We start from the raw sequence: 25,115 nt of genomic DNA on the forward strand, positions 1-25,115 counted from the left end.
CCTGTGTTGCCTGACGCCCCTGCGAGCCCCCTGCTCACCGGCTGCTCCTGGAAAAGAGCTGGGGCCCGGCAGAGCCAGCCCTGCCATGGCGAGGGTGCCCCAAATCCATACAGGGTGCCAGGCTCTCCTTGCTCCCAGGACTGGCTAGCAAAACTATCCACAGCTCCTTTGCTTTTCGAGGACCATCAGGAACTCACGGGTAATTCAGGGAGAAGGTTTCTTCAGGGCAGCACGGCCACAAGAATAGGGCCCCCCCCAAAAAAGGGTTCACGGGGTGCACGTCGTGCCCCACCGGGGGTCCCCCAGAGGTTGTGCCCTGTCCCCAGCCAGGCAGGGCTGAGCTGAGAGGGGAAGGGAGCAGGAATGCGGCTGGCGAGGGGCTTCTGGGGGGCTGATGTGGGGAGGAGATGAGCACAGCGGGCTCTGTAGACCATATGGCTGGTGTGTGCTGGGTCAGACACACGCGTACCTGTGCACACATCCAGCCTGGGCACTCGCTGCCTCGCACACCTTTCCTCAGCCCCACGCACGCACATCTCTGAGCCAGCCCGCACGCACCAGAGGATGCGCGAGCGGCTGCAACGCCCCTGGGATGCGCACGTCTCTCGGCGGCACGCTTTATTCCAGCCCATTTCACTCCTGACAGCACAAAGTGTTTTCTGAAGCCTCTCAAACGGCATCCAGCACCGCGGTGCCTGGGCTGGGCTCCTGGAGGAGAAAGCACTGCAGGGAAAATCCCAGTTCCAGGGCGCAGAAGAGACTAGGTCCCTTATAAGCACGGGCCCTTTGGGGTACACGGAAGCTAGAAATTACAGCTGGATTGCAGAAGTCATCAGAGCAAGGGATTTTGGGGTCTGCAGGTGGTTGCGGGAGTGGGTTGGAGAGGACGATTTGCTTGGGTTGCCCCCGGGGGAGCGGGACCCCCGTGCTGATAGATCCAGCACCTCGGAGCGAGGCAGCACCCCAGGGTCCGTGGCCCTGAGACCCAAGCACACATCTGGGCTGGTGTGTGGTGATTGCTTGCTCTGGCTGGGATCGGCAGAGCAGGGCCCTCTGTCCCCTCCCGCGGCCGTTCCCCTTCCCCACAAGCCACCCGAAGCACTATCGCCTGCCCCACGTTTTGGTGACCGTGCCAGCCCGCGGTCCCGAGCACCCTGCGGTCAGGATGCGTCCAGAAGCGGCTCTGGAGTCCTCTCTTCTTACCCAGTGCCTTGGAGTCACAACCAGGTGTATCCCCTGGGTTCCAGGTAGGATTTGCATCAGCTCAAGGAAGCAGGTGCCTCTCCTAGGTGCCTCCAGCCCGTGTTCAGTCTATGGAGAGGTGGTGCTGAGCCTTCCTCAAGGCCGGGATGGCCCAGACCCCCGTGGGCAGGACAGCCAGGAGCCATCCCACGCCACAACCCGCAGGTCGCCCCCAGCACACACTTTGCTCCCCCCTCCCCAGCACTTCCCACCCAAGGGTCCTCTGTGGTCATGGCCGCATCCTGCCGAGCCTGCATTGCCCCCAGCCCCTAGATCATCCCCGCCAGGTAGGGCGGCAGGAAGAGCCCCACGGTGCCCAGCAGGCAGACGATGATGAACATCCAGAGGAAGATGCGGTCGATCACCATGGCCACGTACTTCCAGTCCTCCTTCACCTGCCAGGCAGAGAGGGGGCTGTGAGGGGGCGGGCAGGGAATGCAGCCCCCGGGGATCCCAAATTCACCCAGCTGGGGGTGGGGGCACGGGGGTGGTGGGTGCTGTCCTACAGAGCCCTGAGCTGACCCCCGGGCCCACGCATCTCCCAGGAGGTGGCTGTGGACCTTCTCCTGGCTTTGGGTCCTCAGCACGGCAGGAAGCAGCTGGCCCCCCCCCCCCCACTGACTCCCCATGGAGGGACGTGACAGCAGCAGCACTGGGGTGGGGGGTCCCCAGCACCCCCCCCAGCCCTGGGGGCGCCCACTCACCGAGAAGTCAGCATCCTCGGCTCGCAGGTGGTCTGCGATGTACTGCACCCCCTCCAGGGCCTTCAGGATGCTGGGGGACAGCAGCAGCCCCCGGTCCGAGCCCACCTCCTCTTCCTTGGGGGGCACCCGTGGGGCTGGGCCCCCCGATGCCTTCCTCGCTTGGCGCCCGCAGCCGTAGCGGCACTGGGTGCCCTGGGCATGGGAGCCTGCAGGGGGCACACGGCCGGGGTACGCCTTCTCCTCCTCCTCCTCCTCTTCTTCCTCCTCCTCTTCCTCCTCCTCCCACTTGTCATCCACATCGGTCTCCAGCCAGCAGCGGGAGGTGCTGAGCCTGGTCCCCGGGGGGTCATACTGGCCCGCGGCCCCCTCGGCGGGGGGCAGCGCCGGGGGGCGCTTCATGAAGAGCCAGCGGGGGATGAAGCCCAGGAAGAAGCCGCGCACCCAGCGGGGCATGGTGTGGGTGCTGGGCGAGCGGTGGTGCACGTTGAGGACGAACACGGTGATGATGATGGAGAGCGTGACGAAGATCATGGTGAAGAGGAGGTACTCGCCGATGAGGGGGATGACCAGCGAGGTGGAGGGGATGATTTCGGTGATGAGCAGCAGGAAGACGGTGAGGGAGAGCAGGACGGAGATGCAGAGCGTGATCTTCTCCCCGCAGTCGGAGGGCAGGTAGAAGACCAGCACGGTCAGGCAGGAGATCAGCAGGCAGGGAATGATGAGGTTGATGGTGTAGAAGAGCGGGAGGCGGCGGATGACGAAGAAGAAGGTGATGTCGGGGTAGATCTCGGTGCAGCAGTCGTACTTCTTGGAGTTGTAGGTGCCGATGGCATTTATGATGGCCCACTCGCCGCTCTCCCAGTAGTCCTTGAGGTCCACGTGGTGCTCCATGTTCTCCAGGTCAATCTTGGCCTTGTCGTAGGTCCAGGAGCCGAACTTCATCTTGCAGTTCTGCTGGTCGAAGGGGAAGAAGGTGACGTCGATGCTGCACGAGCTCTTGTAGATGGCGGGGGGCACCCACTTCACCTTCCCGTTGGAGAAGAGGTGGGCCTTCGTCATGTGGGTCACGGCGAACTCCCCGTCGGCGCTGTGGGGCAGAGAGGTGAGAGGTTTGGAGGAGGCTGAAGGGATGGGATGGGATGGGATGGGATGGGATGGGATGGGATGGGATGGGATGGGATGGGATAAGGTGGGGGAGCTGGCCCTATGGATGCCCCATCTCACTTATTATAGAGCACGATGTCAGGGATCCAGATCATCTCAGAGGGCACCCGGATGGAGGTGACGTTGTCGAAGTCCGCCGGGTTCCAGCGCAGCTTGTAGTCGCTCCACTCCTGGAGGGAGGCACAGAGGGCAGCAGGTGGCCCTGGGTCTGCCCAGTGTCACCCTCCTACTCCTCCTCCTCCTCCGGCAGCACTCCCCAGGGGGATGACACCGCGGAGATGCCCCCAGCAGGGTCTCTGTGCCCCAAATGCTCTGCCCACCTTGGCACGCTCCTGCCCGAGGAGGGCACAGGCTCCTACCTGCTTCAGCCAGACGTTCGTGGTCATCATTTGGTTCTTCTCATCCTGTGGTGGGGATGAAATGGGGAGAAATGAGAGGAGGTGGACAGAGAGGGATGCACTGCTGGGCGTGCAGCCCCTTCTGCCGCTGGGCTTCAGCTCCTGGAAGCAACTGGTACCAGTGCAAGGTGAGTGAGAGGCTGGCTGGCTGCTCGCTAGATGGCAGCAACAAATAGGATATTGCAGCGCACAGCTCGGATGGGAGGACAAGCAGAGCCCTACAAATAGATGGATGGATGCTCCTCGATGCTCTCCTGCTCCCAAAAGGGAGGTTGGGGATGAGGGGAGAAGAGCCCCCAGCTTGTTGGAGCGCTGGGCAGGCGGGTGGGTGGCTTGTCACCCCCTGGAGATGGGCAGGGGGTGCTGCTGCCTGAAGCCCACCTTGCACCAGTTTCCCCTGCCCGTGGTCAAGCAGACGGGTCAGAGCAGTGGGCAAGAAGCGGAAGGAGCCCCGAGCATCCCTGTGGGAGTGAGCCCTGGCTATTTCACTGCTGGGGCAAGGCTCTGTGCCCAGAGGGGCACCAAACCGTGCCCGAACTCATGAGCAGCTCCTCAGGGGGCTGAGATGGTTGCAGGGGGCTCGCAGCCACGGCACGGGGCTGGGGTGCTCCAGGGCAGCACCGTGGGGCCACGAGGACGGGCTCAGAGGTCCCAGGCTGGGGTCCCCCCGGTGGGCTACGCACCACGTCGATGAGCTGCGCGATGGAGAGCCCGAACTTCACGATGACCACGTCGGAGGTGTTGGGCACCGGCCGCGACCATCGGTTGTAGCCGGTGAAGAGGTGCTTGAAGAGGCGCTCCTCGGCGTGGCTGCGGGGCTGCTTCTGCGCCTGGGCTGTTGTAAAGAGATGGGGCTGGGGGCCAGGCAGGGGCAGAGCCCCCCCTGCACCCCACAAAACAGGGCTGTGCACAGCCCTGAAAATAAAAGTGATGAAAAATTTCATCCCCTTTCTCCCACCCCCTGCCCAGGGGGCTTTCTGCTCCCTGCTCTATTAACGCTCCTCCTCAGCAGTGCTTGGGGCTGAAGGCGGGAACCCCCCAAAATTACTGGGTGGGGATTTGGGATGCTCTGGTCCTCTGCCCTGCTTGGGCAAGCTTCTCTTTGCTGCAGTGGGCAGGGTGCTGAACCCCACGTGGGGATGGGGAGAGGGGATTTGTCCCCTGCTGCACTGCCCCATGCTTGCTGGGTGGTGCAAGGACGACTTTGCAATGCCAGCCAGGAAACCCGGCGAGAAAATGCTGCTCTGGGACGGCTGAGGGTGCGCAGGAGGGGTTGGCATTGCTCTCCGGTGCCGTCAGCCAGCCGCGTGCCCGCGGCGCATCGCTCAGCGCCAGCCGCCTCGGTCCTTGCTCGCTGCAGAGCCCCATAAATTTCTGCCAGGGCTTCGCACAGCAAAGAGCAGCCAAAAAGGCGCTGTGCGGGCGGCTGAGCCCCGAAGCAGGGCGGGTGTGCATCTCCACAGCATCCCCAGTGCCCCCTGTTGACCCAGCACAGCCCCCGTGCCCCAGGTGCTGGGCGGATTCAAGCTGCTCTGAAAAGACACCGACCCCTTCCTAACGCGACCTGTGGTGGAGGACACGGTGCCAGCCTGGAAGCTGGGGCTGCCGAGAGGCTGCGTGGAGGTAAAGTGGGAGGAAAATGGTTTTATACACACCCCACAGCCCCCACTCCCCAAATTAGGTTGGGACCCACGGGAAGGCTGGGCTCGAGCAAAGGAAATTTGGGTACCCCAGGGAAAGCAAGAGCCGCCCCTACCTTCCTGGAAGGCGACGAAGCACCACGCGAGGAGGGGGACGATGCCACGGCAGAGCCTCCCCATGCTCCCTGCTGCCTGCCAAGCGCCCGCAGGGCGAGCCGAGGCGCAGGGACAGCGGTGGCCGAGGAGCCTCAGCGGGGAGAGCCACCATGGGGCACCTCCGGCGGGGTGTCCTGGGTGTCCCTGCTGCTAGTGAGCGCTGGAGGAGCCACGGATGGAGCTGGACGTCCGGGCTGAGGTCCCTGCCTGGAATTTTGTTCCTTTTCCTGAAGGACAGCAGAGAGAGCGGCACTGCCACCGCGATGCCGCTGCAGTGCTGCTCCGGGAGGCGGCAGTCCCGCTGTGGTCCCCTCCCCTCACCCTTCCCGGGGCCGACACAGAAACCTGTCTCTGCCTTGTACCTGGGCTGATCGGTGGCAGGGCCAGGGGAAAACATCCCCAGAGCATCCGCTCCCTGGTGGGTGGGTACCGGGGGGGGGTCTCCTCGCTGTCATCACGGGGCAGCCGAACCCCATGAGTGAAAGCCGTGGGGATGGGCAGAGCAATAACACAACAAATAACACAACCAAAATGGTCTGTACAGATAAAAAGAGAGGGGTCCTTGCAGAGCAGGCAGGCCCTGGGGGTACGGAAGGGCTTTAGGGGAATCTCGCTCTAAGCCTCGATGCGAAACTTCAGAGCGACTGCTTGGGAAGTGATTGGAGAGCTCGTGCCCCCGGGGGGGGAGCGTCCCCAGGCTCCCTGCCCACGGGACAGCACGGCGGGGTGGCACGGAGCTGTCCCTGGGGAGGTTTTCTGGGAGATGGCACCGGCAGTGGGGCGAGGCGATGTGCCACCCACGCTTACCCACCCACCCGTCATCCATCCATCATCTATTTATCCATCGTCCGTCCGTCTGTCCATCCATCCATCCATCCATCCATCCATCTATCCACCCATCCATCATCCATCCACCCACCCATCATCCATCCATCATCTATGTATCCATCGTCCATCCATCCATCCATCATCCATCCACCACCTATCCATCCCTCCATCCCTCCATTCATCCTTCCTTCCTTCCTTCCATCCTTCCTTCGATTCCCTCCCCAGCAAGTCAAATCTCTTCCAGGGAGGAAACCGCTCACTCTGCAGAGGTCCCAAAAGCTCCTGCCCGTGCCTGCAAGGTGACCCCTCCGCACCCAACCCGAGCCCTGCAGCAGCCCCTGCTCTGCGGACAGGAACCGCTCCCACCCCGCAGCACAGGAGCCCCCCAGCCCAGCACTGCTTCTGGTGGCCACCGAGCTCCCACCACCGAATTCCCACCCAGCAGCATAAAACCAAGGGGCCGTCATGGACTCGTCGTCAGTCTTTGCGCAGTTTCCAACTTGCAGCCAGGCTGATTAATAAGACGGAGGGGGTGGGAAACGGGAGGGGAAGCCATGGCCACCGCGCTGAGCTGGAAATTCCCCGTGTGGCTGAGCTGTCTGAAACGGGGGAGCCCAGGGGTGCCGGGGAGCTGCTCCCAGGCTCGGCTGTGGCGTGGGGAAAGTTGGGGCCCTCCCAAAGCTCTGATAAATGTTGGAGAGGGGAAGGAGATGCTCTGGGTGATGGGGAGCAGGGCAGGAAATGTGGTGGAGGGGGCGTGGGGTGCTCTACGGGGGGGGCAGGAGGCTGAGAGGGGCCTGTGGTGGACCCCATGCGGGATGGAGCCCATGGGGAACCGTGCACCCGTGGGTGGCGGTGTGGTGGGGATGGGGATGGGGATGGGATGGGGATGGGGATGGGGATGGGGATGGGGATGGGGATGGGATGGGGATGGGGATGGGGATGGGGATGGGGATGGGGATGGGGATGGGGATGGGGATGGGGATGGGATGGGGATGGGGATGGGGATGGGGATGGGGATGGGGATGGGGATGGGATGGGGATGGGGATGGGGATGGGATGGGGATGGGGATGGGATGGGGATGGGGTGGGTGAGGAGGGAGCTCCTGGGGGCTGCACCCCTGCAAGGACACCGCTGGCCTGGCCAGGAGGCTGTGCCCACTGCGTGGTGCCTGTATCCATCACCACCCCTCACGTCCTCCCTGACATGACCCTTCCCTGCAGCCCCCCCCCGCCCCCCCACATCCTAACAATTTCCCGGTGGGTTCCCCCACACCCTTGGCACCCCACTGCTGAAGGCCGGACCCTTGGGTGCCGCGGGGAGCTCTCGGCACCCTAGGGCGCAGGCGGGGAGGCAGCGAGGAGAAGGGCTGCCTGCCAGGGAGCAGCGGGAGGCTGCCCCCCTCTTCGTGCTCTTCTGCTCGGCTGATAACGGATTGATAAAGGATAGATGGCTGCGGGGGGGGGGGTCCTGTGGGATGGGGGGGGGTCCTGTCGGACGGGGGGGTTCTGTCGGACGGCAACTTCGTGCGCAAGGGGAAAGAAACTTTCCCTGCTGCTCCCCTCCGCCCTGCCTCGAAACTGGGGGGGCTCCAGGGGACCCTCCCCACCTCCTCTCTCCCCCACCCCCACCCCGGCCACCCCCTTACCTGCCTCGGGCAGAGCCCGGGGGGGTTCCCCGGGGCCCCGTCCCCCGCCGCCGAGCGCAGCCCCGGGGATGCTGCGCCGGGGAGGCTCCGGCGAGCTCTGGGCTCCGGAGGAGGCTGCCTCGGCTCGTCCTCGGGGCGGTGACGGCAGGGGGAGGGCGAGGGGGGGGCGGCCCCGCTCAGCATCAGCCGCACGGAGCTCCTGTCCCCCCCCCCCCGCCCCCCGCCGCGGGGCTTCCCCGGGCGGGGGGAGGCTGCGGGCTCTGCTGGAGGCCGGGGGGTCCTCGGCCGGGAATGCGGGGGGGGGGGGGGGCAGGGGGGGGGGCGCTGGGGGGGGCGGGGGGGGAGGGGGGGGCCGGGGGGGGGGTGCAGCACGGCGTGGGAGGGGGCACTGCGTGGGGATGTCCGTGGGGTGTCCCCTGGGATGCTGCATGCAGTGGTGCACAGGGATGGTGAATGGGGCGTTGCGCTGGGATGTACTGGGATGGTGTAACGGCATGGTGCATGGGGATGGTGCACGGGGATGTTGCACTGGGGTGGTGCACGGGGATGGTGGGATGGCGTAATGGGATGGTGCACTGGGATGGTGCACTGGGATGGTGGGATGGTGCACTGGGATGTCGTATTGGGATGGTACACGGGGATGGTGCACTGGGATGGTGCATGGGGATGGTGCACTGGGATTGTACACAGGGATGTTGTACTGGGATGGCGCACGGGGATGGTGCACTGGGATGGTGCACTGGGATTGTACACAGGGATGTTGTACTGGGATGGCGCATGGGGATGGTGCATGGGGCGTTGCACTGGGATGTACTGGGATGGTGCACTGGGATGGTGGGATGGTGCACGGGGATGGTGCATGGGGCATTGCACGGGGTATATGGGGTATTCCAAGGAGCACTGGGTGCGCGGGGTGTTGCGTGGGGCATTGCAAGGGATGACCCATGGGGTATTGCAAGAAGCATGGAAAGAAGAATCGCCTGCTGCCCGCCTCCTGGCACTGGCGGGGGGGGGGGGGGCAGAAGCAGAGGACTGGGGGTAAACAGCCCCCAGGGTTCACCCACCTGCCTGGGGCTGTGGTTTGGGGCTAACCTGCCTGTGGGCAGGGCAGCTCCGGGGAGCGGCGGTGTCCCTGCCATGGGCGAAATGGGGTGCACGTCTGGAGCTGGCCCAGCACCTCCCCATGCCATGTCTCAGCCTGCGTTTGCCCCATAAAACGCTGCCAAGGGGGCTGTGGCAAAAGTGGGAGAGCAAAGCCAAGGCATCCTGCATCTCCCCACCTCGCAGAGCCTTCATCCCTCCACCCGCGGCCACGCACCGAGTCAGCCCCGGCCGGTCCGAGGTGCAACAGGGGCTTGGGGACAGGGATGGGGACAAGGACAGGGATGGGGACAGGGCTGCTTGGTCAGCTCCCCATCTGCAGGAGGATGGGAAACCCCGAGCCCGCCCGTGCTCACCTCCCCGAAAGGCTCAGCCCCGTCCCCAGACCAGCCTCTCTCCTTCCTTCCTGCTAGGAAATGTAACGCGCAGCCTTCCTGCGACTGAAGCCCAGGACTGCAATTTCCAGCCCTGGGGGACCTGGGGAATCATCGGCTTCCTTTCCCCCGGGAGATAAACGAGGAGGCAGAGCCAGGCTCGGGGGGGTGCCGGAATTTGCTGCTTCCCCCAAGGAATTTTCTGCGCCCCATCCCGCCTCCGTTCCTGGTGTCCTCAGGGTGCTGAGCACCAGCAATGCAAAGCCCCTGTGCGGGGTCCTGAGCCCACGGGGACATGTCCTAAGGCTGCCCGCAGGGCCAGGGGAAGGGGTGGTGGTGCCGGGGGTGCTCGGCTGGGCCCCGGGGCTGGAGGAGGAGGACAGAGGAGTGAAGAAGAGGGGCAGGGATCACCTGGGGAAAGCCGGGGTGCTGCGAGGACAGCCCGGGACGTGTGCTCCCTGGATTTGGAAATGGATCCGGGTCCAGGGGGGTGAGTCTGGTAAGGCCGTGGTGAGTGAATCGGGAGAAAAAAAGACAACCGACGTCGATTCTCTGGGCAGGACATTTCTTCTGGACTCCCCGTTTTCTGGAGCTGACTTCTGGTCGGGCAGCGAGGGGGCTTGGGGGAAGCGCCCCCCCCGGCTGAGTCTGTCCCCGAGTGTCCCATGGGCACGGGGCAGCCGAGGGGACCGTGCCCGCCGCAGCCTCACCAGGAGGTGCAGATGCAAACGGTGCTGGGCGCCGCTCGGAGGTGATGAGCAGCCCGCAGCGAGCAGCCAGCGAGCCCTCTCCGTGCCATTCCGGAGCCGGAGGGGCTGCAGGCGGCCGCGGCCGTCCTCAGGCAGCAGAGGACGGAGATAAAACAGACACGGAGATCACGCTGACGCCTGGCAGAGCGCAATGCCTCTTTATTCCACTGCCTGCAGCGCCTGAAGTCGTGCCGCTGCCGCTGCCCCCGGGGATCCCTGCCTCGTGCCCAGCCCCGGGGCCGTACGGGGACAGCAGGGACCCCATGGCCGGCATGGCAGGGTGGCCAGGACACACCGTGCCCGGAGACCCCCCCTGGCTCCCGAATTCACCGGGGTGTTCTGCCTCCAGCTCTTTTCCTGGTGCCCAAACCCCCGTGGGCTTGGTGCACTCCGGATGCCAGCTTCGATTTACTGCTGGGTGGTTCGTGGCTCTGCCCGGCGCTTCCCGGCGTGCGCGTGCGCAGCCAACCTGTCCCCAGCCCTGTCCCCAGCCCTGTCCCCAGCCCTGCTGCTCCCCAGCCTCCTGCTCCCAGCAGCCGGGGGGTGACGGGGTCTTTTAGCTTGTGAGCCTGGACCAGGCTGGGGCTGTGTGACGGATTAACGGGGGCTGGCGGTGGCTCTGCCCACGCGGGGACGCATCCAGGAGGGCTGCGATGCGGGGAGGTCACCAGCGGGATGCAGCCGAGCCCCAGAGGAGCTGGGATTCATATTTAAGGCACTTTGGGGGTACTGGGGAGCCCCGGGAACGTGCTCAGATACTGGCGCACGAGTCTGGCAAGCTGCAAATGCTGCATGGACAAAGCACGCTCGGGGAGGGCCCAAGGGTGCAGGAGCCTGCAGCAGAGGGGGTCTCCCCGTGCACACGGGGCTGTGCTACAGCAGGGCGCAGCTCCTGCGGGATAAATGCATTAAAGACTTGGGGCTGGGGCTACGGGCAGCACACAGCAGGCTGCAGCCTCCCGTCCCTCCCGGTGCCAGCCCGGCACCCGGCTTGTTCCGCAAACCTGGGGCCGCGCGGAGGAGCCGGACGCCCCGAAAGCGGTGGGAGCGAGCTGGCTGGGGGGCAAAAGAGGGTCCTACCAGCAAGCAAGGCCTTACAGAGGGCGGGGGCAGAGCCCGGCCCCGCGTCCTAGGGCTGGGCGCCGGCGGCAGCGCGGGCGTCCTAGGGCTGGGCGCCGGCGGCAGCGCGGGCGGCCGAGCGCTGCAGGCGCTGGTTGAGCTCGTCCTGGAGGCGGCGCGAGGAGGCGTCGAGGGCGCGGGCCAGGCGGGCGGTGAGCCGCAGGACGTGGGCCACCACGCGGACGTCCTTCCGCAGCCTGGGGACGGGGACAGCGGGCTCAGAGGCACCCCAGGGGGCTGCCCCCGGCGTGGGCAGGGCTGCTCCCGGGGTTTGTACGGCTCGAGGGCCAAGCCATCCTCCTTACATCCCACCCCGGAGCGAGCAGCGGGACCTGGCACGATGGGGGACCTCCGGCCACCCCGTTGGCTTTAGGATAGGGATGCACGCATGGGTATTGACGGCAGAGGCTTGCTGAGCATCCAAATCCCACGTGCGCCCACCACGAATCACCCTTGGAGCCCCCCCCGACCTGGTTTTTGGTAGCCTGGGGCTGGCTCCCACCCGCACCACTGGGGGTCACGCTCCCTCCTGCGCCCACCTCCTCCGGGGAGCGCCCCCCTGCCTCCCCCCACCCCCCCCACCCCGGCACTCACTTCTCCCTCTTCTCCACCGCCTGCGGGTGCTCGGTCTCGGCCACGTGCGCCTCCAGCTCCCTGCGGACGTTGTCCAGGCTCTCCTGGAACTCCCGGTTGGCCCCGCGGATGGCGGGCAGCGCCTCAGCGATCACGTCCTGGTAGCGGGGCCGGTGCTCCTCCAGCGCCGCCGCCGCCTCCACGTCCTGCAGGCTGGCCCTGGTCTGCTGCAGGAGGCTCTGGAGATGCTCCAGCTCCTCGCGGGAGGCCGAGGGGGGCGGCCGGGGGGGCCCGCAGGGGCTGGGGGTGTGGAAGGTGACGCCGCAGCGCTCGGGGACCCCCGGCTCCGCATCCTCTTCTGGGGTCCCCTGGGTGCTGGCGGGGGGGAGCAGGGCGCAGAGCCCCAGCAGCAGGCACCACGCGGGGCCCCGCGGGACCATGGCGTCCTGCGGGGAGACCGGGGGGGGGGGGGGGGGGGGGGGGCTCAGCACCCTGCAGAGGGGTCGGGGGGGGCTGCGGCTCAGACCCCCCCCCTCTGGGAGCCTTTCGGCTCCCGCCAGGGACCCTCAGATTTCAGCTCGCACCAGCGAAATTCCCCAGGCCCCCTTGTTTTTCCCTGCCTACGATTTCCAGCTGCTGGGACGTGGGGGTTCGGGGTGCTGAGCCCCACTCTCCCCGCGCCACGAGGACCCCCTTCCTGCGCCCCTAAGGTGCCAGGGGGAAACCGGGGGGGCACGGAGGGGGCGAGGCTGATCCTGCTAGGGGGGCAGCTCGCCGCCCAGACACCCCCCCCCCCCCCCAACCTCTGGCTCCAAGGAGAAGCAGGGGGCCACGGCGGGGGGAGCAGACAATGTGGCTCTTTCAAAACCACCGCTGGAAACCGCTGGAAACCGCTGGCGCCGGGGCTGGCGGGTGGAGACCAGAGGCTGCCGGCGAGGGCGAGGAGGTTCTGGATGTCCTGGGGGGGGGGGGGGGTGCTGGTGGCAGTGGTGGTGCTCAGCCCCGGTACCCCCCTGCAGCGGGACAGGATGGGACGGGGAGGGAACGGGGCTGCCGCGAGCATCCTTGGGCGCAGCGAGCGCCCAGGGTCTCAGCACCCAGCCGGGGGCTCTCGGCTTGGAGCCTCCCCCCCCGGGGAGCGGGGACGGATCCGGAGGCGCCGCGTGGGGAAGGTGCAGCGACCGCAGCGGCGTCGTGCCCGGGGGCCCGGCCGTGCCGTGAGCTGGCCGGGGCTCAGCGCGGCCGCCCGGGCTCCTGCTGGCAGCGGGGAGCTGGAAGGAGCGGCACCAGGCCGGCAGAAGCCTTGCCTTGCCTCTCCTCGCTCCCCGAAAAGGCTCCCGACCGGGAGAAACCGGAGGCTGCGGACAATCCCCGTGCCCACCGGCGGTCCGAGCCGCGCCAGATGCTGGGTAAGGGGCTTTCAGCCGCTCCCCTGCTGTGGGACCACCGCCGGTCAGGGCCCCCGCGAGGATTTCGGGGGATTTTTTTTTTTTTTTTTTTTTTTTTTTGGGGGGGGGGGGGTGGGATGGGGGACACCGCGCCCCCGGCAGCGGGGTACCCACAGATGCTAAATGCATGGCTCCTCCGGGCTTGGACCCTGCCCAAAGCAGCCCCCCCCCTGCCATCCCATAACCATCCCAGCAGGGAATGCCCCAGCTGTGTTGCGCTTTGTTTGCAAAAATGCAATTCCCTCCCCCCCCCCCCATCCATGTCCCCCCCGCCCCCCCCCCCCCCGCCGTGCCCCTTTGAAGCTTCAGCCTCACCGCTTACTGTGCAGATGGGGAAACTGAGGCAGGGGCCGGCATTGCCGGGCTCCCCCCGCCGTGGCACACCGCGGCTGCTCGCCCCCCCCCTGCAGCCCCCCCCCCCAGCCCCTGCCCCGCTCACCGCAGCGCTCGGCTCGGTGGCTGTCCCACAACGGGCACTGCCGGCGGCTCGGGGCCGGCCCACGCTGCACACGCGCATGCACACGCACGTGCACACGCACGCCGTGCTTGGCGCCGGGCACGCCGTGCTTCGAGGGCTGCATGCACGGGGGTGTGCACACCCCCAGGCCGTGGGTGCTGCGAGAGAGGTAGGGACGTTGGCCGCAGTGGGCTCAGCCTCACACACGTGTGCATATATGTGCTAAGCGTGCAGACGTGTGCTGGGCGTGCACACACCTGCTTGGTGCGCATACGTTTGCTTGGCGGTGCACACATGCTCAGCACGCATGTTTGTGCACACACATGGTCGGCATCCACACGTGTGCCCGGCAATGCACAGACGCGCTCCATGTGCACACATGTGCTTCATGTGCACACACGTGCTCAGCGTGCGTGTTTGTTCACACACGTGCTCAGCATCCACACATGTGCCCAGCAATGCAGCAAACGCACACGTGCTCAGCGTGCACACATGTGCTCAGCGGTGCACACACGTGCTCTGTGTGCACACACACGCCCGGCAATACAGACATGAGCTCAGTGTGCACACACGTGCTCAGCAGTGCACACGCATCCTCTGCACACTCACGCCTGCCTGGCAGTGTGCACACGTGCTCAGCATCGACATGCGTGTTTGGTATACACGGGCCACGTGCATGTTTGTGCATACATGTGTGTGTTTGTGCATGTGTACATATAGCTACATTTCATGCATGTTTCTGTGCATGCTTGTGCAAACGGATGTGTGCATGCATTTGTGTGTGTACACGTTTGTGTGTACATATGTGGAGGTCTGTGACGTGCACACATGTAGGTGCGTGAGTGTGACCAGGTACGTAGGTGTGCATGCAGGTGTGCACGCATGTATGCAGGCATGCGTGGGCATGTGCATGTGTGTGTGCGTGCGTGTGTGCATGCATGTGTGTGTACATGTGTGTGCATGTCTGCAGCACACGGCAGCCCTTCTGCCCGTGCACCCCTGCCCCTTTTCATCCTGAACCCCATGAGGCCACTTGAGCTCTGCGCGGCCGAGGTCCGGCCGAGCAGTGGCACGGATCCCCCAGGCTCAGCCTCATACGAGACCTCGGAGAATCCACGCAGGAGACAGCGCGGGGCGGCGGCGCTAGGACCCAGCGCGGCGCCGCGGGCGGGGGGGGGGCGCGGTCAGGGGGCGGGGGGAGGCGCGGTCTGAGCGGGGGGCGAGGTCAGACGGCGGAGGCGTGGTCAAGGGGACGGGGGCGGGGTTGGGGGCGTGGCGATCGGTTGACGGGCGTGGGGAGGGGCGAGGCCTCGCCGAGGCTGGTCAGGGGTCGCGGGTTCGAGTCCCGGCGCAGGCGGCGGTCGCCATGTCGCGGCGGGCGGTGCTGTTCGACCTGGGCGGCGTGCTGTTCGGGCCCGGCCTGCAGCACCACCTGGGCTCCTGCGAGCGGGACTGCGCCCTGCCCAGGTACGGCGCGGCTCGGCCCGGCGCGGCCCGGCTCGGCACGGCACGGCGGAGCCCGGCCCCGCGTTCTCCTTTCCGCCCGACCGCGCCGCGGCGGGTCGCCGCTCGGCCCGAGAAACGTGGAGACGAGGCGGCGATTTTGTGTGTGCCGCCGCCGCCCGCGCCGGTTTGGTCGGAGTGGGGTCCGCGAGGGGATGGGATGGGGCGGGATAGGAACAGGAATGGGGATGGGGATGGGGTGGGGTGGGGTGGGGTGGGGTGGGAGGGAGGGATAGGACGGGACGGAACGGGACAAAATGGGATGGGACGGGAGGGATAGGACGGGAGGGGAGGGATGGGACAGGATGGGACGGGATGGGAATGGGACGGGATGGGAATGGGACGGGATGGGAATGGGACGGGATGGGATGGGGTGGGATGGGATGGGATGGGATGGGATGGGATGGGACGGGATGGGGATGGGACGGGATGGGACGGGATGGGAATGGGACGGGATGGGACGGGATGGGACGGGATGGGACGGGATGGGATGGGATGGGACGGGATGGGACGGGATGGGATGGGATGGGATGGGATGGGATGGGACGGGATGGGAATGGGACGGGATGGGACGGGATGGGATGGGATGGGAATGGGACGGGATGGAATAGGACAGGATGGGATGGGGTGGGATGGGAATGGGGATGGGATGGGACAGGATGGGTTGGGAGGGGATAGAAGGGGTTGGACGGGACAGGACAGGACAGGATGGGATGGGATGGGATGGGACGGGACGGGACGGGACGGGATGGGATGGGATGGGATAGGAGGGGATGGACAGGACGGGACGGGACAGGAGGGATAGGACGGGATGGGAGGGATGGGATGGGAGGGATGGGACAAGACGGGAGGGGATGGGACAGGATGGGATGGGATGGGATGGGATGGGATGGGGCAGGACAGGACAGGACAGAATGAGATGGGACAGGAGGGACGGGATGGGACTGGAGGGATAGAGAGGGACGGGATGAGACAGGACAAGATGGGACAAGACGGGACGAGATGGGATGGGACGAGACGGGACGAGACGGGACAGGACAGGACAGAACGGGGCAGCAACCGCCTGGCGGTGAGGCAAGCTGGGTGACTCCTTTGGGGGAGCCTCGAGCGGAGGCAGCCGAGCCCCAGAGCCCCAACAGGGGTGCTTAGTGCGGGTGTCACAGCTTGGGGCCCCTCAGATCCCCGCCACATCCCCGTGCACCAGCACCCTCCGCAGCTGGGCACCTCCACCGCGCTCCCTTGGGGCCGTTTCGCCACCCCCCTGTCCCACAGCACCCTTTCACCCCTGGCACCGCTCCCCAAAACGCTGCTGGACGCAGCCCAAGCGGCTGACATTGGGTGTTTAACCCCATCCTGCCCCGCAGCACCGGCTCTGCAGCCACCTTTTCCCCCAAAAAGCAGCACCCGGTGCACCGTGCTGAGCCCCGAGGGACCCCCCCCCGCCCTATTCCCCAGGGTGCTGGGGGACTGAAAACCCCACGAGCCTGCACCCAGCAGGCTCAACCTGCTGGCATCGCCCGACGGCCGCGTGGGCACGGGGCTTTCCGTGCCTTTGTGGGGCATGGAGCACTTTCGGGGTGCCACGGGGCCGCGGGGACACCGGGGCCACCAGCCCGGCCCTCTCCCCTGCTGCTCTTTGGCCCAGTTACAGCGTGGCCGGGGTGAAGCAAGGCGTTAGGAAACACCAACGCTGGAGGACGCGGGGCAGGAGGAGCCGTAAATTCCTCTGTTATCAGGCGATGAGAGCTTTATTTCCTTCACCTTATTGAATAAAAAAAAGGTGACACCGATCTCGCTGGCACGAGGAGCGCTGCTTTATTTTAAAATTTGCTGCGCTCCCATCGACTCGGAGGAGAGCTTTGTCCCGGAGCCAGCTGCCGTAATCTTGTTTTATTGCCTCCCCAGAAGGCCTTTTGTGATCTCCTGATAGGGCAAATTATTTTCCTTGAGCTACAGCTTACAAAATACCTCGCTCTCGGCATTTTATTTTATTTTATTTTTTTTCCCCTGGCAAATCAGCCCCTTTGCGTACCCGGGGCGAAGTAATTGAGCTGCCATCCGAAATTAATGGGCAGCTCCGTAACGAGGCGATGCGCCCGACCAGGAGATGAGGAGGCAGCGCTGCCCCGAGCCCAGCTCCGCTCCCCGCATCCTCCCCAGCACGCATCGTGCCCCCCTGCAGCTTTGGGGTCTTTCGCTCCCTCTGGTTTTGGGGTCCCCCCCCCCCGGCTACGGCACCCCCTGCCCACCCCCCCCCAGCTTTGGGGTCTTTCCCTCCCCCTGGTTTTGGGGTCCCTACGGCCAACCTCTCCTCCCTTTTTGCAGCAATTTCTTGCGGGATGTTCTGCTCGCTGGCGGCCCCGACAGCCCCCACGCCAAGGTGATGCGGGGGCAGATCACCCTGTCCCAGGTGAGCGGGGGGAGCCCCGGGGGTGCTCCCGGCCTGCCTCTGGATGGGGTCAGGGGGCTCGGGCTGAGCCCCGTGGGCCGGCTGAATATTTGGGTGGTTTTTTCCAGCTCTTCTCAGAGGTGGAGGAGGGCTGCAAGCAGCACGCCTCGGCCGCGGGCATCGCCCTGCCGCCCGCCTTCTCCATCGCCCGGGCTTTCGAGGAGATGGCCGCCAAGGGGGCGGTCAATGCCCCGCTCCTGCGGGCCGCCGGGGTGCTGAGGAGGAACGGTGGGTGCTGGAGGGGGGCAGCTTCCCCCTCCCGAGCAGGTCCCGTGGGTATGGGGGTCCCCGGGTGGTCCTGAGGCATCGTTCCCACCTGGGACCCCCAGTTCCCCGGGAGAAACCCGCGCACCCCCCGGGGCTGCGGCGTCCCCGCTGCGGGTCCCGCGTTGGGCTGGCCAAATTCCGGCCGTGCGCATCTGCAGCAAGCCCAGCAAACATCATCAGGGCCTTGCTTTTCCCGTGCAGCAGGAGCTTTGGGGTCACGCTGATTTTTCCCAGCGCCGTGGCTGAAGCCGGCAGGGCCTGATCCCGCCGTGCCCCCAGCGGCGGTGCCGCAGGGCGCTGCGGGTGCATCGGGTCCCAGCTGGCCCCATAAGCCTTGGGGACAGGGAGGAGGGCAGCCCCTTGGGGTGGATCCAGAGGGGTTTTGGTGCTCCTGGAGGGCGTTAGGGCGCGCTGGGTTTATTACCGAGCTGTCTGTCGTGCAGGCAGAGCCTTGCAAAGCAGATTTTAAGCTGTGATGTCTGAAAACTGCTCCTGCTTTTGCTCTGGGGAGCAGAGGTGACATCGAATGGTGGAGGGGGGAAAAGGTGTTTAACCTCTTCTGCCTTTCCCTAGGGTTTAAGACCGGCATCTTCACCAACAACTGGGTGGACGACAGCGCGGGGCGGCTCTTCACGGCCACGCTGCTGGGCGCGCTGCGCAGGCACTTCGACGTGGTGATCGAGTCGTGCCGCGCCGGGCTGCACAAGCCGGACCCCCGGCTCTACGCCCACGCCCTGGAGGTGCTGCAGGCCAAGCCGCAGGACGTAAGGGCACCGATCCTGGCCAGTGTCTGAGGGACACCAAGGGACGCCCTTGTCACCCAAAGCCCTCGATCGCTGCCTTGGGTGCCGGAGCCCTGCTCCTTGGAGAGCTCCCCGAGCCCAGGGACGTGGGGCTGGGCACCCTGCTGGGGCAGGGGGGGGTCAGGGCACCCAGGGGTGCCCCCAGCAGCAGCTTCTCACCCTGGTTTTGCTCCAGGTGATCCTCCTGGATGATATCGGGGAGAACTTGAAGCCGGCCCGGGAGATGGGCATGGCCACCATCCTCGTCAGGGACACCGAAACCGTCCTGAAGGAGCTGCAGGAGCTCTCGGGCGTGCAGGCACGTAGCGGTGGTGGGCGCCCTGCTGCCCTGCCATCCCCTGGGGACATCCTGATCCCCTTCCCCGGTTCTGCAGAGCCGGCAGCCTCAGGTTCTGCTTTTTGGGGTCTGGGGCGGGGGGTTGTGTGGCTGCCCGGGCTCGTTGCTGGAAGGGGAACCGGCCACGTCCCTCTCTGCACGAGCTTTTGCCTCCAAACCTCCGCATGGCAGCGTGCACGGGACGCCTGTACGTGCAGCGCAGTAGCGAGCAGCTCCCCTGGGATGGGTTTGAATCGCCCTGCACCGGGATCTGACACAGGGTGGGGGGGCACGGCTGTGGGTGCTGAAAGCAGGTGGGAAGAGGGACCAGGAGCAGCTCCCCTGTGACCACCCCGCAGCCGTGTGCCGTGGCTCTGCCCCGAGCATCGCGCTGCGCCTTCGCTCCGGCTGTGCCCAGCAGACCAAAAACACCCCCGGGGCGTGAAAGTGGCAGGGCCACGAAGCACAGCAGACGTGCAGGAGCTTTGCTGGGCGCACGGGGCAGCCGCGAGAGGCAGGCTGGTCGCTGACCGATGCCCTGGATGTGGTGTAGCCCTCCCTTGGCTCCGCTCGCCCCCGTATCAGCCGCCTTATCGCTGCCCCGAGGGACTCGGGCTGGCTCTGGGCGCGATGTGGCGGTGCTGGTGCAGGGCTCACGGTCCTGTTCTCCGTCTCGTGAGCCCGTCCTGCTCTCCTTTCCCCGCAGCTTCTCCACCAGGACGAGCCGCTGCCGACCGCCTGCGACCCGGCCGACGTGAGCCACGGATACGTGCCCATACGGGTACGGGGCGGTGGGGGGGGGGGGGGGGTGGCCGCCTCGGCACCGCGTGCCGAAACCCACGCGCGGGGCTCAGGGGAGGGCAGGAGCAGTCGGGGGGGGGTGGGGGTGCTCCTAAGGCTGGTGCTGGGTGGAGGGTGCTGGCAGAGCGAGGTCACTGAGGGTTCTCCATCCCCTGCAGCCCGGCGTCCAGCTGCACTTCGTGGAGATGGGGCAGGGCCCCCCCGTGTGCCTCTGTCACGGCTTCCCCGAGGTCTGGCTCTCGTGGCGCTACCAGGTGGGGAGAACTGGGGAGCCGGGCCCCCCACGGGCACGGGGGTGGCTTCGTGCCCCGCCGTCCCCGTGCCTGCCCGTGGGGGTGCCCGTGTTCTGCTCGCTTTTGTAGATCCCCGCGCTGGCTGACGCTGGTTTCCGCGTCATCGCTTTGGAGATGAAGGGCTACGGGGAGTCCACGGCGCCGCTGGGTGAGCTGGCCCCATCCTGCTGGCCCCATCCTGCTGGCTGCAGGGCCGGGGGTGCGGGGCAGGGGGGGGGGGGGGGGGGGGGTGCACCCGGCTGCACCCCGGGGTTTTTCCAGCCCCGATCTGCTGGGTCAGAGGGCTCAGAGCCAGGAGCGAGCGGTGCTTGCGGCTGCAGTGACCAATTGCTGTCATTTTTCACCGGACGGGTGCTGCGTGGTGCTGGGCCCCCCCGGGGGCTGCCCGAGGGGGGAGAGAGAGGTGGTGGTGGTGGTGGGGGGGGCTGCTGCTGTTGTGGCCCCCGTGTGAGCGCTGCCCCAAGGGGAATTTGTCTTCCCCGCAGATGTAGGAGAGTATTCCCAGGAGCAGATCTGCAAGGTGAGGCGCTGTGCTGCGGGCACACGGGCAGATACGGGGGGGGGGGCTGTGCTTGGAGCCCCCACACCTGGGCTTGGCCCCTGCCTGTGGGGCAGTGCTGGGGCTCGGTCCTTCTCCATCTGACCTTCTCTGCCTTCCCTCCTGCAGGACCTGGCGGTTTTCCTGGACAAACTGGTGAGGAGCCCCCCTGCCACCCATGGGTCCCTGCAGCTCGCGCCTCCCCCTGTGCCCGGCTGGTGTGCACGGGGGTCTTCCTGCCCTTCTGCTCCCCACCTTCTGCCCCCCACGGGTGGGATTCTCGGGGGGATGCTCACACAGGGTCTATGGGGAATCTGCTCCGGGGCATCCTCGGGGAGGCTCTGCTTAGCTCCAGCTCCGCGTTGCCTCCTCCAGGACCTCGAGCCGAGGACGGGGAGGTGGGCGCCCACCGTGGGAGCATCACCCCGATGCCTCCCCGCTCCCCTTTTGACCTGAACTGTCCTAAAAAGAAAAATCAAGGAACAGGGAAAAACAAACAAACAAAAAAAAAAAAAAACAAAGCGCTGTGAGCACCTTTGCAAAGGCTCCTCGTTGACGTTCAGCTTCGCTGGCCCCAAAAGTGGAGGTTTTGGGGGGTTTGCGTGAGCATGGCAGGGCCAGGGCTGTAATTTTGGGGTCACCAGCACCCCGAGCAGCCCAGCGTCCCCCACGGGAAGAGGGCTGAGCTGCGGCGCATGGCCTCACCGCGCCCCCCCCCCCCCCCCCCCCCCCCCCGGCATCCTCAGGGAGCTCTTGCTGCTGGAAGGGAATTTTAATTACATTTCTAACCGTCAGCTAATTACGAGCCGTCTGCTGCGCCGTCACGAGCTGGCGTTTTAATTGGATTTGTTTGGAGGCGCCCACGGGGGTCGGTGAGGAGGGAGGAGAGGGGGAAGCGCGGTGCTGTGCCCGATCCGGGCAGGATGCGGCCACCCCTGCGGGGCGCTGCTGGCCCCCTCCTGGCCCCATTGCTGGGGGGCTGCGTCCCAAGCAGGGCCCCCCCAGCCCCTTTCCAGCCGGCTCTGCCCCCCGCTCCGTCCCCATCCATCCCATGGTGGTGGCAGCTTTTTGCTGCTTTGGAGGAAGGCAAACCTCCTCTCCGTGCTCGGGGCACTGGCTGCTGCTTCGGGTTTTTTTTTTTTGGGGGGGGGGGGGGGGATTTTCACCGGGACGCTCGCCTCGGGGACCCGCTGACGGTGCCCCTTCGTGTCCCCGTCCCGCAGGGCATCCCGCAGGCCGTGTTCATCGGCCACGACTGGGGCGGCGTGGTGGTCTGGAACATGGCCCTCTTCTACCCCGAAAGAGTGAGGTGGGTCGGCGCCGTGCTGCCCCTTTGGGACCGGCCTGGGTCCCTGCAGGGCCCCATCGTGTGTCACCCTGCGGGGGGGGGGGGGAGACAGCGTTGCTGAGCCCCCCGACCCCCTGCATTCGGGGTCTTTTTGCTCCCCGTGGTGACTTTTTCTCCCCGCGGTGCCGCAGGGCTGTGGCCTCGCTCAACACCCCGTACCGGCCCGCGGACCCCGCCGTGGACATAGTGGAGAAGATGAAAAGCATCCCCACGTTCGAATACCAGTTCTACTTCCAGGAGCCGGTGAGTCGGGGTGTGGGGGGGTGGGATTTTCTCATTTTGGGGCTCAAAGCCCCCCGGAGGGGGGGATGTGCCCATGCTGGGCTTCCCAGCTCGTGTGAGCATCGCCTGCCCCATGGCAAAGCTGGTGCCCCGGGGGGCTCTCGCTGTCACCCCACTGCCCCATCCTACCCACCAATTTTGGCCCCGTCCCCCCCCCCAAAAAGCCCCCTGTCCCCGTGCTGTGCTACCCGGTGCTCGGAGCGGGGCCGGCACCACCGTGGGGTTCCCCCCGCAGGGCGTCGCGGAGGCAGAGCTGGAGAAGGACGTGGGGCGCACGCTGAAGGCCCTGATCCGCTCCACCCGCCAGGAGGTAGGAGTGGGGCTTGGGGGGGGCTCCGCTGGGCACGGGGGGTGGCTCGGCACTTCCCCAGGTGACCCTCAGGCACGCTCCACCCTTTCGAACCGAGGCCGGCACGCCAGCCGTCTGCAGCAAAGTCTGCATCCAGACAGCCATCAGTAGGGACCAGAGTGAACGCGTCCTTGTGAGCAGCGTAGGGGCGGCGCTCTCCTTCCTCCCCGTGGTGCCGTTGCCACTCGCTTCGCCCGTCCCTGGAACTTCATCTCTCGCTTCAGGGCACAAACCTTCCAGGTTCAAAATAGCAGTGCCCGGGGGGGGTGCGCAGAGGACAGGAGGCATTGAGGAGGGGATGCTCCGTGTCCCCCCCCCGCCCCCCCCTTGGTGATCCTGGTGCTTGGCCCGGGGCTGGAGCGCACATCCTGCATCCCTCGGGGTGCTGCGGTGCTCGGAGCCGCCTCTTGGCGAGGAGGGGTCCCCTCCCCAGCCACATTGCCCCCCAGTTGCGAGCTTATGAGTTGCGATGCAAACGTAAAATGCAAAAAATAATTTAAAAAAAAAAAAAAAAAAGGATGAAAAAAAAAGAAGCCAACAGGGTTATGAGCTCTCTCTCCGCAGGACCGCCTGCCCTCCGCGCCCAGCTTCCTCGGCATCCAGGAGCGAGGTAGGGGCCGAGCCGGGGTGGGGGGGAGGGTGGGGGGGGGGCACTGCCCCACGGGTGGTCTCATCCATCCCGGTGCTCTGTGCCGCAGGGGGGCTGCTGGTCGGCTTCCCCGAAAACCCTCCGGAGAGCCTGATCCTGCACGGCCCCGAGCTGCAGTACTACATCCAGCGCTTCCAGAAGTCCGGCTTCAGGTAGGAGCTTTGGGGTGGGGGGCAGGAGGGAATGGGTGCTGGGGGTCCCAAACCCCCCGAGCCCCTGGTTTGTAACGGTGAGATGAGGCTGTGGGGGGACAGCGCTGCTGCGTCCCTATGGGGTTTTGGTGTGGGGGCAGCGGGCACCCCTACACCTCCACCCCATTCCCTCTTCGTCCCCAGGGGTCCGCTGAACTGGTACCGGAACATGCGGCCCAACTGGCGCTGGGCGCTCACCGCCAAGGACAGGAAGGTGGGGACGGATCCTGCTGCCCCCGCAGGAGCCCGGGGAGGTGGAAAGGCAGCGGGTGCGGGGCCACCGCCGTCCCCTCATCCACCCCTGCCCCGTGTCCCCCTCCCCTCCAGATCCTGATGCCCGCGCTGATGGTGACGGCGGGGAAGGACGTGGTGCTGCACCCCAGCATGAGCAAGGGCATGGAGGAGTGGGTACGTGCGTGGTCCCGTCCCACTGCAACGGGACCTTAAAAGGGGGGAAAAGCCCCCGGGGGCTGTCCGGGAACCCTGCTGGGACCCCTGGGTTTGGCCCAGCTGTGGGACAAGGAAGGGGATAAGCGGGGAGAGGGCGGCGTTCCCTCCTTTCCAGAGGCAGGCAGAGGTTGGGGGGGATTTATCCCCGCTGCCAGGCTGGGGGGCAGCACATCACGACCCCTCGCTGCCCCCCTGCAAGGTGCCGCAGCTGCGCCGGGGACACCTCGAGGAGTGCGGCCACTGGACGCAGATGGAGAGGTACCAGACAGCGACTCCCCCCCCGCGCCCCCTCCCGGGGCTGGGCATCCCCCAGTGCCACCAGCACCTGGCTCCAAGCCCCGTTTTGTGCCCTCCTGCCAGGCCGGCGGCGCTGAACAAGATCCTGGTGGAGTGGCTGGAGGGGCTCCCCGCCGACGGGGCCGTGCCCAGGGTGTCCCGGCTGTGAGCGGGGCCGGGGGCAGACCCCGACCCCAAACCCCTTGCTCCCGGTGCGCTTCTCCCTGCATGGCCCCGACCCCGTCCCGGGGGCTGCCCGTGCTCTGGGGCTGTGCTCGGAGGGTCCCGGTGCCTGCCTGGTTTTCTCCGGGAGGTTTGGATGCACTAATGATAATTAATGCTGCTGCGGAAATCGCCCCCCGCCCTGTAACCCGTGGAGAAATAAAGCACAAGGTGAGCTGAGCAGTGCCCGTGGGCTCTCACCACGGGTTGGGGATGTGCCAGCACCGTGTCCCCAGCTCTGGGCTGAGCCCTCTGATGGGCTCCGGGCTGTGCCCTTCCCTACAAACTCCTCCGGGGCCATCCCTAAGGATGGGGCAGCCCTGGGGCTTCTCTGATGTCTCGTAAGAGGGCTCAGCCGCTGCTGCTTATCCGCCTGGTCCTTGGGGCGGGTTGGTGCTGCAGCCTGCAGCGTCCCCGTCGTCCCCCGGGCCCCGAGGTGCCAGGGCTCGCCTCGTGCCTGCTGTGCCGTTTGCCTGAGCTCCCAACCCTTGCTCCGGCCCCAGCAGAAGTTGTTAGCAGACAGCCAGGACGGCGTAAGGACCGGGCAAACACGCTTGGTATTTCCCCCCCCCCCCCAAGACTCTCCCCCGGCCCTCAGCTATTTTCAGCGCAGGATTTGCGGTTTGTCTGTCTGCTAACCCCAGCGCATCTCCCTTCCAAGCACCGCTCGGTCTGCCAGCGAGGCCGCCGAAATGCTCAGCACCCTGGGGGCGGACCTGCGCTGGGGGAGACCCCAGGGAGCTGCGGGGTGGGGGTGACAGCGGTCCCGGGAGGGC

General features: G+C 66.4%; 3 protein-coding genes across 7 annotated transcripts; 1 reads left to right on the forward strand and 2 right to left on the reverse strand.

Annotated features, from left to right (window-relative positions):
- Positions 1 to 605: 605 nt before the first annotated feature.
- On the reverse strand, positions 606 to 7,905 carry CHRNA2 (cholinergic receptor nicotinic alpha 2 subunit). Of its 2 annotated transcripts, none has more exons than XM_040552251.1 (7): positions 7,782 to 7,905; positions 5,265 to 5,525; positions 4,192 to 4,343; positions 3,470 to 3,514; positions 3,171 to 3,280; positions 1,947 to 3,033; positions 606 to 1,637 (listed from the first exon to the last, which is right to left on the reverse strand). In XM_040552251.1, exons 2-7 carry the CDS (start codon positions 5,326 to 5,328, stop codon positions 1,512 to 1,514), a joined length of 1,584 nt encoding a protein of 527 aa, XP_040408185.1. In that variant the 5' UTR covers positions 5,329 to 5,525; positions 7,782 to 7,905; the 3' UTR covers positions 606 to 1,511. The 2 variants fall into 2 exon arrangements, with proteins under 2 accessions (XP_040408185.1, XP_040408184.1); XM_040552250.1 differs by having other exon boundaries at positions 4,192 to 4,346.
- A 2,232-nt stretch (positions 7,906 to 10,137) lies between these two features.
- LOC121067566 lies at positions 10,138 to 14,427 on the reverse strand. Of its 2 annotated transcripts, XM_040552257.1 has the most exons (4): positions 13,585 to 14,427; positions 11,719 to 12,143; positions 11,201 to 11,321; positions 10,138 to 11,167 (listed from the first exon to the last, which is right to left on the reverse strand). In XM_040552257.1, the coding sequence occupies exons 1-4, from the start codon at positions 13,660 to 13,662 to the stop codon at positions 11,135 to 11,137; spliced, it is 657 nt and encodes a 218-aa protein (XP_040408191.1). In that variant the 5' UTR covers positions 13,663 to 14,427; the 3' UTR covers positions 10,138 to 11,134. The 2 variants fall into 2 exon arrangements, with proteins under 2 accessions (XP_040408191.1, XP_040408190.1); XM_040552256.1 differs by having other exon boundaries at positions 10,138 to 11,321; positions 13,585 to 14,084.
- Positions 12,643 to 24,519, forward strand: EPHX2 (epoxide hydrolase 2). 3 transcript variants are annotated; one of them, XM_040552252.1, is made up of 19 exons: positions 12,643 to 13,149; positions 17,431 to 17,515; positions 17,623 to 17,782; positions 18,395 to 18,585; positions 18,800 to 18,922; positions 19,647 to 19,721; positions 19,900 to 19,995; positions 20,104 to 20,182; positions 20,520 to 20,554; positions 20,702 to 20,728; positions 21,796 to 21,881; positions 22,052 to 22,163; positions 22,438 to 22,512; positions 23,116 to 23,161; positions 23,250 to 23,352; positions 23,536 to 23,605; positions 23,719 to 23,799; positions 24,041 to 24,099; positions 24,202 to 24,519. In XM_040552252.1, exons 1-19 carry the CDS (start codon positions 13,100 to 13,102, stop codon positions 24,284 to 24,286), a joined length of 1,638 nt encoding a protein of 545 aa, XP_040408186.1. In that variant the 5' UTR covers positions 12,643 to 13,099; the 3' UTR covers positions 24,287 to 24,519. The 3 variants fall into 3 exon arrangements, with proteins under 3 accessions (XP_040408186.1, XP_040408188.1, XP_040408187.1); XM_040552254.1 differs by having other exon boundaries at positions 12,649 to 13,106; XM_040552253.1 differs by lacking the exon at positions 12,643 to 13,149 and adding an exon at positions 14,867 to 15,069.
- Positions 24,520 to 25,115: the final 596 nt, after the last annotated feature.

The sequence above is a fragment of the Cygnus olor genome, chromosome 3 (genome assembly GCF_009769625.2).
Source record: "Cygnus olor isolate bCygOlo1 chromosome 3, bCygOlo1.pri.v2, whole genome shotgun sequence".
NCBI classification, from domain to species: domain Eukaryota; kingdom Metazoa; phylum Chordata; class Aves; order Anseriformes; family Anatidae; genus Cygnus; species Cygnus olor.